The sequence below is a fragment of the Salmo salar genome, chromosome 09, assembly GCF_965601325.2.
Source record: "Salmo salar chromosome 09, fSalSal1, whole genome shotgun sequence".
NCBI classification, from domain to species: domain Eukaryota; kingdom Metazoa; phylum Chordata; class Actinopteri; order Salmoniformes; family Salmonidae; genus Salmo; species Salmo salar.
In genome coordinates, this window is record NC_138299.1 from 23,810,677 (window position 1) to 23,828,499 (window position 17,823).

Sequence of the window (17,823 nt, forward strand, 5' to 3'; positions counted from 1 at the left end):
TCATTCCCTGACTGCGAAGTCTAAATTGATGCTGAATGCTCAACTTATTAGTGAAAATTGCATTATCTTACAGGCCATTATTAGCATGGTGATATAATGTTCTTTCATGGTTAAATTGGTATTTCCTTCTATACCAGTCCTCTGTGTTCCTGTATGCTAACATGTGCTGCAGTTGCCATACTGTCACTTGCCACTCTCTGTTCTATTGTTCTGCTGACACTGCATCTTTGTGGATACACAAAGGATGCCAGTCACAGAGATAACAACCCCATAGAAGCCTGGGATGGAGCAGGGAGGCTCAGCACAGCACACCTGAGCTCAAGCAGATAGTGCAGTGCTTCATAGTACAGTGGAGCAGAATACAGTACAGAGACCTGGCAGTTTGCCAGCATAATTACTCTACCATCCATTCCACCAGGGGAGTGGATAGAATAATTGTGTGAATGTACTCAACATTTCACCTTGTCGTCAGTTGCATACAGCTTTATTCTGACAAGTACATAGAAATATGCATTTGGTTGTTTTTTTTCTTCTTCTGACAGTCAAAATTAGTTCAATAAAAATAATTAATGTTGTTTTACAAAGACAGAGGAGGTTTAGCAATCTGCTTTTCTTTTGTGTTTTTTTGTTGTTGCTCATATGCAAAACTCATCAGTAAATTATTTGTATTTTTTATTTATTTCACCTTTATTTAACCAGGTAGGCTAGTTGAGAACAAGTTCTCATTTGCAACTGCGACCTGGCCAAGATAAAGCAAAGCAGTTCAACACATACAACAACACAGAGTTACACATGGAATAAACAAACATACAATCAATAATACAGTAGGAAAATCTATATACAGCATGTGCAAATGAGGTAGGATAAGAGAGGTGAGGCAATAAATAGGCCATGGTGGCAAAGTAATTACAATATAGCAATTAAACACTGGAATGGTAGGATGTGCAGAGGATGAATTTTCAAGTTGAGATACTGGGGTGCAAAGGAGAAAGATAAATAAATAAATACAGTATGGGGATGAGGTAGATTGGATGGGCTATTTAGAAATGAGCTATGTACAGGTGCAGTGATCTGTGAGCTGCTCTGACAGCTGATGCTTAAAGCTAGTGAGGGAGGTAAGAGTCTCAAGCTGAATTCTGATCATGCTGATGTGTTGATTAATTTGAGACAAATGCTATGGAGAAATCGCATTAATGTCACGTCGTGTGTGTAGGTGGCAGGGAGGTCAGGCGCAGGGGAAACAAACTTGGTGTAACTGGAGTAGTTTAATAAAGTAAAAACAAACTCCAAAACCAAAGTACATAATAAAATAAACATGGGTACAATAACCCGTCGCACACCAATCCAACAACACGAGCAAATAACAACAAACAATCTCTGACAAGGACACGAGGGGAAACACACAACATGTAATGAATGGGATTGGAACCAGGTGTGCAGGAAGACAAGACAAAACCAATGGAAAATGAAAAATGGATCAGTGATGGCTAGAAGACCGGTGACGTCGACCGCCGAGCACCAACCGAACAAGGAGGGGCATCGACTTCGGTAGAAGTCGTGACAATGAAATTAATTCTGTTTGAATATTTTCCTCTCTGTGTTTGCATTTTTATTCAATAATTGAGGTTTTCCTCTCAGTCAGTCTGCTACTGGCTGCAGCTAAAGTTTACCATCTCTGGGGCTTTAAGAGAGCTGTTCTGTGGATTACCAGCCGTAAAGACCTGTGCTGCTTCTTCAACCTTTACCAGTTAGTTTTGTGATTGCAGGTTTGCTCATCATCATCATTTTGTCTTCTCAGTTAGTTTGTCTAGCAGAATCTTACATGGAGGGAATGAACGATTAACAGATTCACAAACATCCAAACTCTCAGTGACACGAATGGAATGGGACTAATGAAATGGGACTTGAAGGGTGGGATAATTCACACAGGCGAGGAGAGGCAGCTGGCTGTTTTTACTCTGTAAATATCAGGTAGGAAGTGAAACACTATGCTGAAGCCACTTTAGCTACAGCTGTTGTATTAGCATCCTCCTCTGCACTGAATGTCTGGAGTGGGTTCTCCTCATGTACAGAAATAGGTCTCTTTACAAGCCCCAGTGTATGGCTTCGAATACCAATATACACTTAGTTTACAAAACATTAGGAACACCTTACTAACATTGAGTTGCACCCCCTTTTGCCCTCAGAACAGCCTGAATTTTTTGGGCATGGACTCTACAAGGCGGCGAAAGCGTTCTACAGGGATGCTGGCCATGTTGACTCCAATGCTTCCCACAGTTGTGTCAAGTCGGGCTGGATATATTTTGGATGGCGGACCATTCTTGATACACACGGGAATCTGTTGAGCGTTAACCTCTCTAGGGTAGGTGGCACCAAATCGTCCCACCTACGTAACAGCCAGTGTAATCCCGTGGCGCGTTATTCAAAAACCTCAAAAATGCAAAAACTTACATTTTTCAAACATATGACTATTTTACACCATTTTAAAGACAAGACTCTCGTTAATCTAACCACACTGTCCGATTTCAAAAAGGCTTTACAACGAAAGCAAAACATTAGATTATGTCAGCAGAGTACCCAGCCAGAAATAATCAGACACCCATTTTTCAAGCTAGCATATAATGTCACATAAACCCAAACCACAGCTAAATGCAGCACTAACCTTTGATGATCTTCATCAGATGACAACCCTAGGACATTATGTTATACAATACATGCATGTTTTGTTCAATCAAGTTCATATTTATATCAAAAACCAGCTTTTTACATTAGCATGTGACTAGCATGTGACTAGCATTCCCACCGAACACTGCCGGTGAATTTACTAAATTACTCACGATAAACGTTCACAAAAAACATAACAATTATTTTAAGAATTATAGATACAGAACTCCTCTATGCACTCGATATGTCCGATTTTAAAATAGCTTTTCGGTGAAAGCACATTTTGCAATATTCTCAGTAGATAGCCCGGCATCACAGGGCTAGCTATTTAGACACCCAGCAAATTTAGCACTCACCAAAGTCAGATTTACTATAAGAAAAATGTTATTACCTTTGCTGTCTTCGTCAGAATGCACTCCCAGGACTTCTACTTCAATAACAAATGTTGGTTTGGTTCAAAATAATCCATAGTTATATCCAAATAGCGGCGTTTTGTTCGTGCGTTCAAGACACTATCCGAAAGGGTAAATAAGGGTGACGAGCATGGCGCAATTCGTGACAAAAAAAATTCGAAATATTCCATTACCGTACTTCGAAGCATGTCAACCGCTGTTTAAAATCCATTTTTATGCCATTTTTCTCCTAAAAAAAGTGATAATATTCCGACCGGGAATCTGCGTTTAGGTAAACAGACGAAAGAAAATAAAGCATTCGGTCGACTCGGGCACACATCTAAGCCCATAGTACTCTGATCGGCCACTTGCCAAAAGCGATAATGTGTTTCAGCCAGAGGCTGCCTCGATATCGTTCAGCTTTTTCCCGGGCTCTGAGAGCCTATGGGAGCCGTAGGAAGTGTCACGTTAGAGCAAAGATCCTCAGTCTTCAATAAAAAGAGCCAAGATGAAACACAACTTCTCAGACAGGCCACTTCCTGCATGGAATCTTCTCAGGTTTTGGCCTGCCATTTGAGTTCTGTTATACTCACAGACACCATTCAAACAGTTTTAGAAACTTTAGGGTGTTTTCTATCCAAAGCCAATACTTATATGCATATTCTAGTTACTGGGCAGGAGTAGTAACCAGATTAAATCGGGTACGTTTTTTATCCAGCCGTGTTAATACTGCCCCCTAGCCCTAACAGGTTAAAAACCCAGCAGCGTTGCAGTTCTTGACACACTCAAACCAGTGCGCCTGGCACGTACTGCCATAACCCATTCAAAGGCACTTAAATGGTTTGTCTTGCCCATTCACTGTCTGAATGGCACACATACACAGTCCATGCCTCAGTTGTCTCAAGGCTTAAAAATCCTTCTTTAACATGTCTCCTCCACTTTATCTACACTGATTGAAGTGGATTTAACAGGTGACATCAATAAAGAATCATAGCTTTCACCTGGATTCACCTGGTCAGTGTATGTCATGTAAGGGCAGTGTATTCAGTGTATAACGTGAATGCACAGCTTTTGGAGCCCACCTACTACAGCATAAAACATCTCTATCTCACTGGGTTAATCCAGATGGTTCTTCTTGAGACTAAGCCTGTACCACAGGGAACAAGGCCTACCGCCTCCCAGCTGTAGCCAAACTATCCATACCAAACTACATTTCTGTTGAGTCTCGCCTCAAAAGCTATCAGACCGATCTGACAGACATTTTATTCTGGGAGCAGACGTGATCCTCTGTCTCTGTTCTAACCCCCTGCTGCTCCCTGGGGCACAGTGAGTCTAGGAGCAGCAGGATCTGAAAAACTCAAAACTGGACAGAGAGAGGGAGAGCAATAGATGAGAGAGATGTTCTTTTTCTTCCTTTTGACACTTTCAAGAGATTTATTTGAAAAAGTTACTTTTTTATTTCATTAGCAGCAAGCACCAACAAGGAGGGCAAGATGGAGTTGGACTGGTTCTTTGACAAGGGTCTTCCAGTGTGTAGAACTCCAACCAGTACAGCTCTCATTAGTCGGGTGCTCCTGAGCTGAGATGGGGGCTCTAGCATCTTACTCCTTCCCCCTACCCTCACCTCTTCCTTCTCCTTCTCCTCCATACCTGCAGAGCTTAAAACAACACCTGGCTCCTGACTCTCCAGTTGCCTGCTGAATTTTTCATGATATATTTATTTTTGTTTGTTTCAGTAAATCTAGTAAAAAATATGAATTATCTGGTCTGGAGAGTTTCCAGGAGCGGTATATCAGGTATTCTAATTAGAAGTGCAGAGTAGCTGGTGAGCAGCATGCATAAATACACTCACAAGTGTCTCCCTGGTGGGAGAGATGAGCGTGAGTGCTGCTTCTGCTTGGCCTCCTCCAGATTGGCCACAGGCAACAGAGTAAAGATCTCTGGTGTAAGAGAAAAACATATATCCTGAAAATATAAACACAACATGTAAAGTGTTGGTCCCATGTTTCATGAGCTGAAAAAAAAAGATCCCAGAAATGTTTAATATGCACAACAAGGGTATTTCTCTCAAATGTTGTGCATAAATGTTTTACTTCCCCGTTAGTGAGCATATCTCCTTTGCCAAGATAATCCATCCACCTGACAGGTGTGGCAGATCAAGAAGCTGATTAAACAGCATGATCATTACACAGGTGCACCTTGTGCTGGGGAAAATAAAAGGCCACTCTAAAATGTGCAGTTTTGTCACATCACAATGCCACAGATATCTCAAATTTTGACTGCAGGAATGCCAGTGAATTGAATGTTATTTTCCCTACCATAAGCCACCTCCAACGTCGTTTTAGAGAATGTGGCAGTACACCCAAACGGCTTCACAACTGCAGACTAAGTGTAACCACGCCAGTCCAGGACCTCCACATCCGGCTTCTTCACCTGCAGGATTGTCTGAGACCAGCCACCCAGACAGATGATAAAACTGAGGAGTATTTCTGTTTGTAATAAAGCCCTTTTCTTAGGAAAAACTCATTCTGATTGGCTGGGCCAGGCTCCCCCATGCCTGCGCCCCTGCCCAGTCATGTGAAATCCACAAATTAGGGCCTATACATTTATTTAAATTGACTGATTTCCTTCTATGAACTGTATTCAGTAAAATCTTTGAAATTGTGCATGTTGCGTTTATATTTTTGTTCAGTGTATTTCATCATAGGTGTAATGCTACACTGGTGGAGAATGGAGATGGAGATACCCTGACACATAGATGTATCCCTGTCTTTGTTGTAGAGTGGTTGCAGTGAGACAATTTTCAGCGACGTTTCTTTTCTCTTCGCCAACGTGGTCCGATATGTTTGAATCCCCTGCTCCCCACTGAAACAGAATTTTGCTCTATGGAGTATGTACCTATTGAAAGCCTGAGTAGTAATTACAGTAGTGTCCACTGCCATGATGTCATTGATGTAGATGTCAGTTGGTGAAGTCATTCACTCTCTCACAGGGGAGTCTAGCTTATCCGTAGCCTGTAGCCTAGCCCAGACGATGACAGCTTGACTGATCTGGAGGAAAAACAGTGTGCCGACAGCTGCCTTGGATCCATGCGGGAGAGAGAGAGACGTTGAAAGGAGCAAGGGAGGGATGAAGTTTGTCCAAACAGTCTGAAAGGAGCTTGTTTTCTTTGTGTGCGTGAGTGAACAGGAAAAGGTAATTAACTGGCCAAGTGAGGAAAGGTTGGAGTGATGGATGGATGTGGTGTAAACAGACAGATGGACACACAAGGGGCACACACGCACACACACAAAAATGGGGAGCAATAAGGTTCAGTCAGTCACTCTCCTTTTCACCTATTCCTCCCACCTTGATAGCAGTGATTCATATAAGGCACTGCACATTCTTGTAATCGCTGACATGACAAAGTTATAGTATGAAAGGTAGCTAGAATCCTATTGCGTTCTCTCTTGGGTAACATGAGTGACAAGAACAAATGGGCCAGCCGTGACATGTCATTATGTGAGGTAATTTGATTGCAGGAAGCTTGCTTGACAGAGCTCCATTAAATCATGCATTCTACTTGATCCATAGTGTCTATCTATGGCTGATTGTTTGATAGACAGTGGCATCTGCTTGTTGTATAAATAATAGAAAAGGAGTGGCACTGTAACCATACAGTAATAGGCCCCTGCTATTATATGTAATGTGATACATAGCACATTATACACATCCTGTAGCATTATCTATAGCTAAATACTGTACATAACAATCATTTGAATACTGCACACACATATCCACTATGATGTTTAGGCTCTAATGCATTAAAGATGTACTATGCAGAAATCGCTTCGGCATTTCCTGGTTGCTAAAATTCGAATAGTTTGCCTAATTTCAGTTTATGAGACAAAACAAGCAAGTATATGGTAGAGAATCGTTGTACCATCTAAACCGCTGTTAAAATATATTTTCCAGAACCAAAAATATTGTATTTTCAGATGTTTGAAGCTGGTGTACAAAACCGAAATTAAAAGAAGCAAAAAAACGAAAGGGAAGCATTTAAATAGCACACATTGAATTTATCTACCGCTTCTGAGACTTGCTTTCAATGAGAATAACGATTTATAACACACATTTCTATGTGAATTTGGTCGTTGACCAAAAAGTTACATATTGCAGCTTTAAATGATGAGATGTTTGAAAAATGTCAAAACAGCCATACATTTTTCATCTAGGACCGTCCTGCTAAAATATGCTTCTTTGAGATATGAATCGATTCCAGGTAGACTTGATCGTATAGGCCTTACCATTGACTAAGTGGGCTCGCGTGTATCAGGTTCCCGGAACACTCCAGTCAATCAGGTTGTACGCTAACCCAGGCTACTCCTCCTACTCAGAAGCGCCTTGTGAAAGTTCAGCGCAAGCGTTTGCAGCAGTCTTCTGGTGTTCACAACATCAAAGCGGATAAAGGATTAATCAACTCCTCGCTCTGTCATCTGAAAAGTACAGGTAAATTAATTTCCTGATAGCGTTTATGTTAAATAATAATGCAATTTACTGTTTTTTTTTGGTTGGAAAGTGATTTAAGGTAGTTCTGCATACATTAGTTATACTTGAAAAAATATATAGTAAAATCATTGGCAACCATAGTATTTCCGCGAGTAGAGTTATCGCCTAATAACGTACTTACACATGAAAGCATTTGTTCAATATTGATCAGTAGGGATTCATTTTGATGCGGCATAAGGAGGATTTCGCAAGGGCTATACTTGGGGAATATGCCGTAATGTACTATTTGAATGTTTTATTTTCTATTACAATGGGGTCCAGATATACAACATCATGAATCATGCTGAAAATAAGGTGGATATTCCATCTCTGGAATGATGTTCTTATTTTATCATGCAGACAAATAACTACAACCCAGTGCTGTTGCTACAGATGTAGGATCTTAATTTGATCAACCTGTTGCAGGAGAACATTCCTGCAATTCAGGAAATGTTTAACTTGTAGTGTATTTGAGGTTTAAAAAGGCTTATGAAGTTTGTAATTTCCTGCATTGCAGGAATGTTCTCCTGCTACAGGGGCTGGCAGCATCTGTTTGATGTTTGTTTGATGACACATCCCAGTTTGTGTGCCACAGGAGACGTTCCCACAGAGGTAAACAGCATGCTAGTGTGAGATCCTGACTCATTGTCTTCTCTAGCGACACAGGACTCAACAGGAGTGGTTAAACTTAGTGGTCTGTGGCCCACTGCTTCTACTGGTGGTTCAGCATTAAATGCTCCTGAAGTCAAATGAGATGTATGGGTCTGCTGAGGCCATAGCTGAGGTTGTCCAGCCCAGTGCTGCTCCCGGGGATGGCTGAGGGGGGAGAGAGTTGAGGGGTGAGGTTGGGAGGGATTACCACTAGATGTGGTTCTTTTATCCTGGGAATGTAATCTGTTTTAATGGCCTGTGGTCATCCAGGGGCAGGCCTGCAGCTGTGCTTGTTTCTCTGGCCTGGCCCCAGGCTACCTGTGGGAGAGTAGCCCTGTTGGCAGCTCTCGTCCTCACTGTGGGACCTGTCCGTAGGCCCCTGTGGTTTATTAGGGCCTAGTCCCATTGAAACACACTGGGACAGCACTACTGATGGGGCCAAAGGTGTCAGAGGCCAAGTAAACAGAGAGGGCTCCGACTGTCTTAAGCTGTCCTTATGGAGAAATTAGAGAAGGGAGAGTGGAGGATTTCCAGTTTTTAAAAGGTGCCAGATGCGGCAGCTGTGTTGTTGTGTGGTCTTGTTGGTTTTATACACTGTTATAGGAAGTATGAAAAACTCTGAAGTATTGTATTGCTTGTGTTACTGTTAACAGCGATAATGCTGTTGGGTATGGGCTCTAGTGTGAGAGACACAGCACAGTTTTGACCTACTGAGTCATCGGGGGGAAAGTTTCCCTGTAAAATAGTACAAGAGCAAACTGGAAGAAGAAATGGGAGACTGCACGATTGAATCTTATGAAATCTTGTGGGTGTGCTGTGGCTGTTCTGCCTCTTGTTTCTTTTAAGTGAATGGCCACAGAAACACAGTGAGCTGCTCTGTGGTGAAGGTCACTGCTCCCCATCTAACAGGCACTCCTCATCTCGATGAAATAGAAAGTACTGTTTCCCAGAGTGTCTTACTTTTAATGGAGCGTGCTTAAAAGTCTTTAGTCTGGCGAGGGGTCTGAAAGTCTTTAGTCTGGCGAGGATCTTCATGCATCTTCCTGATTTAAGTAAGTCACGGGTCAGCTTTCTGTATCCGGTTGGCCGATCCGTGGCTGAATTTCATCAAATGGTAAACGTAGGCTTCCCACCCTGCTTGCTCCGTCTGTGGTTTTCATGTGGGTGCAGGAAGGGAGACAGTGAGGCGGGGTAAATTGAGACGATTTCCCAAATCATACCCCGTGTGACTTTGCCTGGCTCCATTTGCATTGAGGTACCCAGAGGACCCAGGCAGAGAGAAATCATGCACATCTTTTCCTCTCTCTCTCTCTCCATATGGACACAGTTACAGCTAAGCTTCTTTCCATCAGCCCCTGGGCAAAGGCTTTCTGATGACACTCACCACCCAGAAAGTTTTTCTCCGACCTCTCCTGCTGCCCGTCTGCAGTTTCTCCTCATCGTTTGTGTGAACAACTGACAGACAGACAAACTTGTGTGTCTGTAGTCTATGTAGACCTACAGTCCATTCCACAGGCACTTCTTTTCCATTGCATGCCGGTCTCCTTTCTATAATAAGGCCACAGCATCTGACTTCATTCGTCCCCAGAGTTTAATAAAGATCCTTGTTGACAGGCAATAACCCAACACAACGACCCACAAGCCCTCAGGCAAGGGGCCCAACCCCAACCTGCCTCCCCCTTCTTATTCTCTCTCTCTCTCTCCATGTCCCTAACTCGCATTCCCTCTCTCTCTAGAGTGCTTGTGCTCTGAAGCCTAGTGGTCTTCCACTTGTACCTAACAATGGTTGAAGAAGCCTAGGCCGTCATGTCTCTCTCAATGGCCTGGTGTGTCTGGAATACTTCTATTGTGTTGATGCAGCTTACTACAAATGTCTCTCAAACTGGGCTTTTCTTTATACTCACAACAAACAACCCTGCAAACAATAATGAGTCATTAGGACGTCCCGGTTGATCTCGGGGACGTCCCCCGAGGACTTTTTAGGATGTTCTTGGGACGTTGTGTCATGATCCCCTGGAGGTTTTGTCCCTGGGACGTCACCTGATGGTTCTGTCCCGGGGATATCACCTGATGGTCGCAAAGAAACGTACTCCCCTCCAAAAAATGTTTTACCCAGGGAACACGCACCCTCGTTTCATTGCACATCACCCCTTGTTACAGTTGCCAAGCCTATCAAGGCCCTGATTGGTGAACCACTGATCCAGTCACAGCTCTTTGTCAAATGCTAGGGATTGAACCACACACAAACGGTGCTTTAACATAGTGTTTTAAACTAACATATTTGACATACATGATTACATTGTGTATGTTTATTTAACATGTCCACACCTGGGATTTGAACTCACCACCACGTGGTTCACGGAATTCCAATCGTCCTGGTACACCATCATTTTCTGTATCAATGACTGATTTCACCTGTAAGCCTATTCCTACACTTTGCTCTTCAAAGTAAATCTCAGCTCTGTTAAAAATACACTAAAAAACTATTATATTTATCATAATGATTCAGGAGTACCATTAAAACAGAATAATATGCCCCACCAACATTAGACTACAACACTGAAAACCCAATGAAATCAATGAGAGAATAGTCAGATTAACTGATGATTAAAGTGCAGATTAGAGGTCGACCGATTATGATTTTTCAACGGCGATACCAATTATTTGAGGTCCAAAAAAAGCAGATACCGATTAATCGGACGATTTTCTTAACATGTATTTTTATATATATATTTGTAATAATGACAATTACAACAATAGTCAATGAACACTTTTATTTTAACTTAATATAATACATAAATAAAATCTATTTAGTCTCAAATAAATAATGAAACATGTTCAATTTGGTTTAAATAATGCAAAAACACAGTGTTGGAGAAGAAAGTAAAAGTGCAATATGTGCCATGTAAAAAAGCTAACGTTTAAGTTCCTTGCTCAGAACATAAGAACATATGAAAGCTGGTGGTTCAATATTCCCAGTTAAGAAGTTTTAGGTTATAGTTATAATAGGAATTATGACGCATCGACTATTTCTCTCTATACCATTTGTATTTCATATACCTTTTGACTATTGGATGTTCTTATAGGCACTTTAGTATTGCCAGCCTCATTTCGGGAGTTTATAGGTTTGAAATCATAAACAGTGCTGTGCTTCAAGCATTGCTAAGAGCTGCTTGCAAATGCAGTAAAGTGCTGTTTGAATGAATGCTTACGAGCCTGCTGTTGCCTACCACCGCTCAGTCAGACTGCTCTATCAAATATCAAATCATAGACTTAATTATAATATAATAAACACAGAAATACGAGCCTTTGGTCATTAATATGGTCAAATTCGGAAAGGATCATTTCGAAAACAAAATGTTTATTCTTTCAGTGAAATACGGAACCGTTCTGTATTTTATCGAACGGGTGGTAACCTTAAGTTTAAATATTGCAGTTAAATTGCACAACCTTCAATGTTATGTCATAATTATGTAAAATTCGGACAAATTAGTTCGCAATGAGCCAGGCGGCCCAAACTGTTGCATATACCCTGACTCTGCTTGCACTGAATGCAAGAGAAGTGACACAATTTGCCTAGTTAATATTGCCTGCTAACTTGAATTTCTTTTAACGAAATATGCAGGTTTAAAAAAATATATACTTCTGTGTATTGATTTTAAGAAAGGCATTGATGTTTATGGTTAGGGACATTTGTGCAAAGATTGTGCTTTTTTTCGGCAATGCACTTTTGTTAAATCATCACCCGTTTGGCGAAGTTGAAGTAGGCTGTGATTCAATGATAAATTAACAGGCACCGCATTGATTATATGCAACGCAGGACAAGCTAGTTAACCTAGTAATATCATCAATAATGTGTAGTTAACTAGTGATTATGTGAAGATTTTTGGCATCCAAAAAGGCCGGTTACCGATTTGTTATGAAAACTTGAAATCGGCCCTAATTAATCGGCCGACCTCTAGTGCAGATGGCACTTTTTTCCCAAGTGCTGAGATGTATTAAAGGTAATGAATGTGTCGGGGACTTCTGAAATTCAGCAGAAAGATCAGCATACCCCAAATCCAGAGGTTGTGAGTTCAAATCCCAGGTGGGGTCACATTGAAAAGTCGTTACTAGTGATCATGTTAAATGTAATCATATTGTTATTTTATCTGAATAGCGTACCACTTACCTTACAACCCACATACTATTTCATTACTTTACTTATAATGGTTTGGGACACCTGGGACCATCATGTGACAAAAACCCCCAGGGGACCATGACACAACGATCCAAGAACGTTCATGGGACCATGACACAACGTCCCAAGAATGTCCTTAAAACGTTCTTAGGGACATCCCCCTGGACAAACCGGGAACTAGACAAAACCTCCAGGGACCATGACACGACATCCCAAGAATGTCCTAAAAACATCCCCTGGACAAACCGGGAGCTATTAAAAAGGTCCCCCAGAGAACGTTCCCTTGGGACCATCACACGTCGTCCTAAAGACTAGTAAAATGAAAGTCTCAGAACGTCAGTGGGATAACGTCACGCCTGAAACCCTTAAGGGACCTAACGGGAACATAGCCGAATGTCCTCAGGACGTTCTCTGCTTTCTGCGAATATGGCGTCAGGCCTCAATGCATGTATAGTATGTCACATGTCTCATGTATTCCACATTAGGCATTACACAACCTCTTCAGGCCATCGGTTTGTGTTTAAAATATCTCAGAACTTGCCTGTAAAATACATTTTTGTTATCTGTACATTGGAAACAAAAATTGGAAACAGCTTCACTACCAAAGACATTATTTTTTGAGGTGTATGTTTGTGAGAATTTTGACAGGCTGCACTTCGGGCTGAAATCGTATGAGAAGTCCTTAAAACAAGACAGGCAGAGAGCCAAGGTCTGACTTAAAGTCATACCCTATCCCATTATTTTAGATTGAATGCTCGCTGACGTCATACTTGATGTGGAGACAATCACATATTATCCACCTCAAAGCTGGGCTAGCATCATCCTCTCCACTATCATAACCATCATCATCATTATCATCACCATGATCCACTTCCTACCCCTGACCTCCGGCTCACTCTTCCCCAGAGCATAAAGCTCAGAGACAGCTTTACAAGGGAAGCCCACTCTCTAACCTACAGAACCCTACAGGATAGCAGATGGGTGGAGCTTTGTGGCTGTTTTTATTGGCTCTCCTAAATCAACAACTAACAAATGCATGGAGGAAGGTATGGGAAGAGAGGGAGAGAGGAATTGATTTCTTCCATATAGTCATGGCCTGAGGTGAGGTATGGTTGGCTTGGTGGGAGGCTGAAGGGTGAGGAATGGGTGGTGGGGAGACCAGGGTAGGTTACTCTGGTTATGACTGCTTTAATGTCCCCTCTCACAACCAAATACGTGTTCCAGACTGGAGCATATCTGTGGTGATATGTTCTCCCCCCTCCTCTCTCGCTCTCGCTGTCTCTCTCTTCCGATTTCTCTTCTGATTAGTCTCAGACCTGGTGAATTCAGAACCTGCCCTTTTGTTAAACAGGTTGAAATAGAATGCCATCAGGTTAGGTCCCTCACATGTCTCAGTGTCTCCCAGCCTCAGATCGTTCTCCAAAGCTTTATGGTGTTTACATTTTAAGCCTCTTTACATAAATGCATGTTCATTGGAATGTTGTCATAAGTGCCCTTAAGAAGGTAATTGTAGCAAACATATCCTCCATTAGCCAACATAACCCCACCCAACACTACGATAAGACCTGGGACATCATCTACAGTAAATGCTCAGACTTAGTCTATTCCAGCCTAACATCAATTCTGACTATGCATTACCAATAGTGTCAGTATCGTGTGATGAATCATTTATCAAAGTATATCACTAAGTAAACCATATTAAACCCATATTGCTCCTATGAATTCTCCCTTGAAAAACCATTCACTTTTACATATTTACATTTTAGTAATTTAGCAGACGCTCTTATCCAGGGCGACTTACAAGAGGACCAGCACAGCTGTGTCCTGCCAAGGGCCAAGCCCAGCAGCATCCTCTCTCCAGGGGCAGGCCTGTGGGCACTCTATGTCCCTCTCTGGATCTTCGTGCCTGGTGATCGATCTCTCTTATCATGACGACTGGATCCGTGCTGTGGATAGAGCATTGATATATAGGGGCTGCTTACACTGCTTAGACTCAGGGACAAAATTAAGATGATGATTCCATGTCCTCTGCCGTGGCTTGGCTGTTAGTAAGCAAGAGGGAGTGCAATATACTCATAATAATGATAACCATTTATACTGTAGGTATAAGCATAGGGCTCTAACATAGAGGTCACCTAAAAGTCTCTGTATTGAGCTGCCTTCAGAGGGAGGAGATTTAAAGTCCCTGGGTTGTGACTCTGTGGAGACTGCTGTATTAAGTGGTACTGCGTTAAGGCAGTGTCGTTCTTTGGCCAGGCCGTCTCGCTCCTCCTGATCACCACAGAGGCTCTAAGGAACAGAGGCCTCATAAACATTATGTATCTGTGGGCTCCTGTCTTAGAGCTCTGCTCCAGTGGCCGGGAGGTTACTGCCCCTTTATGCCTCTTATGAGACTACGTGTGTGTGTGTGTGTGTGTGTGTGTGTGTGTGTGTGTGTGTGTGTGTGTGTGTGTGTGTGTGTGTGTGTGTGTGTGTGTGTGTGTGTGTGTGTGTGTGTGTGTGTGTGTGTGAGAGAGAGAGTAAAAGTGGTCTTAGAACCTCACTTGCGTGGTAAGAAAAGCGGAGACAACTTGACTTGTAATCGCTAGTGAAAGGCTGGGTGTTGTGAGTTGTCATCAGGAGGAGATGGGTATTTTCACGCTGGGCGTTTTATCATGTGTTTTCATGCTGGGACTGTTCTCATATGTAAATATTCTACACTGAGCTCCTAGGATTGGCTCAGCTGTTGTTTTATTTTGTAGTTCTCTAAACCCCCACAACTCCCTTCCTCTCCAGCTGAGGACACCTCAGGGAGTCTTTTAACAGACAGAGGGAAAGGACACACCTCTACTGGTCTCCTTCTATAAGGCGATGCCGCGCAAAACCCTTCATGAGGTTCATTTGTTCTGGGGCCTTAAACAGCCCTGCAGAAAGTTGGAAAAGGGTCTGACTGAGTTGGTGTTCCAGAGGAATGCGTCTTTCACTAGTGCCTCAAACTTCCTTTTATCTCTTTTCATTTGCCCCTGTTGTTTGACTTGGGTCCAAGGCCCAGGCAGGCAGCTATGAGCACATCTACCAGCAACATGATCTGGTGTCTCTGGTTTCAAGCAGAGCAGCTCAGTCTAAACAAACTGAATTCCTGAGGGGGAGGATGTGGATGTGGTTAGGGCAGACAGGGAGGGAGGTAGAGCTAAGATCACAGAGGGCAGCCTCCGGGAGGGACCACACCGATAGCCACTGTCTGGCACGCCTGGAAAATATGAACAACACCCAGGAAACCCCCCAATCACGCTGATATGGAGATATGACGTAGTATACCATGTTTTTTTCTGAATGGGACCATGTTAAGTTGAACCCCCCCCCCCCCCCCCCCCCCCCCCCACCCCCTCTGTGTGTTTCCTCTGCAGGACCCTGGCTACGCAGCCTTCGTCTTCGACCAGCTCCAAGTGCCTGGGAGCCATGATGGATGCTGCCAAGTGTGTTCTACTCCCCTCCACCAGCTGAGGCAGGAGGCCCTGCAGACAGTAGGCGCCCCGGCCCTGATCCTGAGCCACAACATGCCCGCTTTGCCGTCCACCACCCTCACTGGGCAGCCCCATGGACTGACACTCTCTTCCTCCAGTGCCCATGTGAGGCAGCCCTCCAAAGCTCACCCCCATGCCCACAATGTCCTGCCCCTAGGGGAGAGGGGGCGCCGGGAGCTGGGCTGTCCGCAGGGCTCCTCTGTCTCTGCTGGGCCCAAGACCAGTGTCCAAGTGACGGTTGGGGGAGGGCAGCTGACCGGGACCCTGGGATCGGTCACCATCCAGGCCCAGCAGTACCTGGATGGCATGTGGAGCATCTCCAGAGTCAACAACTTCCTCCCTCAGTCCAGCCCGGTACATGCTCTGCCCTTCAATGCTCATCATTATTACTATTTATACAGATGCACTGTTTACCCTGTCTGGGGGAAGCATGTATCAAAGCACATTTAGTAAATGTTTTGTATAGACAGCTTGTTACTCTTGTCAATGTTGTCTTCAACGTTTTTCAATAACCTTGGTCAGAACAACGTCTGACAATGGACAATCTTAAACCTTTAGAGAAATGAGAAGAACCTCACGCAGACCTTGGACCTGTCATTCCTCAGGAGTTATGGCTCCTGGGTGGTACTGTCTACCCGGGGAGACCAAGACACAATGACCACCTTACAATCTTCCTGTAATGCTCCTCTCAGGCATACTATATGGCTCCATACAGACACATTCCCCATGTAATATACTTTACTCCAGGCTTATCATTATGGGATGTTGTCCTTTTATATTGAAGAGTTTTCTTCTTGCAGTGAGAGGGACATTTAGTCCAAGCCTCTAACCTGTGTCTTACACACTGCTGTGACATTCTACACTAGGGAGTCTGAGTGCGCTGAACAAACTCACCACCAGCTAATCTTTTCTACTTTTATGTTGTCAATCAGAAGCTGTTAATGGCTCTTCAGTTTTATTTTAGTTTTTGCTGCCCCTACTTAATATGGCATTGAAAATCGCTGACTCGAAAATATGACTCAATTACGGCGTCTGCCAGTGTTATTCCTTATTCTGGAACAGGTTTTTCTCCTCTTTGACTGTCAACAAGTGCCTTTAGTGCCAGTTTATGTGAGGCCGCCAGAAGCTTTTAACAGCATCTGTGCAATCTAGGGCAAATCAAAAGGCCCTGCATATAGGGAGAGAGAGCGACTTGTGCTCTCCTCCTACATGTCTAAAAGCAATTAGAGCCGATGGGAGCTGGGATGAAGCGTTGCACAATGCCACATGGCTGAGCCTGGGCCTCCAGAGACACAAATGGCCCTTCAGGATACTGACTTACAAACACAGCAGAAATGTTCCTGGCATTCTTTTTTTAAAGCCCATTTCTTTCATTAAAACAAGATCCCTCAGAATGACAGAAAACCCACATGGGCCATGGAGGATTCGGAGCTGCACTGTGCCCGAAAGGCTTGCGCTTTAATTCACAATTACCCACTTGATTTCTTTGGGGGGGACAGTGTAAAACTCTGCAGAGCGGTGGGCAGACGAAGGAAGGGAGAAGGCCCCTGTTGACAGCAATCCTACAGAGTCTTAGACTAGAGCCCGAGGCCCCAGAATATCAGCACACAGCCCATTATAGGGCACCTTGAAAGTTTCACAATATATATAGTAAAAAGGCTCTGGCTTGGAATTACATTTGGGGTCCACTTTACACTACAATAGAATCTAAACAATCTGTCACAGTTAACAGCTGGGATAATGGGCTCACTGAGAGAATGGGTCATTGTGTTAAATGGAGGAGACAGCACATCCTACCTAGAGAACTCCAGTCTCCCAAAACCTGACAAAGTAAAATCACAGCATCTGTTGTTGAATTCCCCACTCTATTGTTCATTTAAAACCTCTAACTTCTAACCCCTGATGT

At 43.2% G+C, this 17,823-nt stretch overlaps 1 protein-coding gene across 3 annotated transcripts in view; it reads left to right on the plus strand.

Annotated features, from left to right (window-relative positions):
• Nucleotides 1-17,823, plus strand: part of LOC106610923 (kinesin-like protein KIF26A) — a 102,987-nt gene that overhangs the window by 25,612 nt on the left and 59,552 nt on the right. For 2 of the 3 annotated variants that reach the window (XM_045723484.2, XM_045723487.2), the window contains exon 3: nucleotides 15,801-16,271. In XM_045723484.2, the coding sequence (XP_045579440.2) occupies nucleotides 15,801-16,271 (471 nt within the window). Of the gene's footprint in view, nucleotides 1-7,412; nucleotides 7,545-15,800; nucleotides 16,272-17,823 lie in introns of those variants that run through there. The other variant, XM_045723486.2, reaches the window with a different exon arrangement.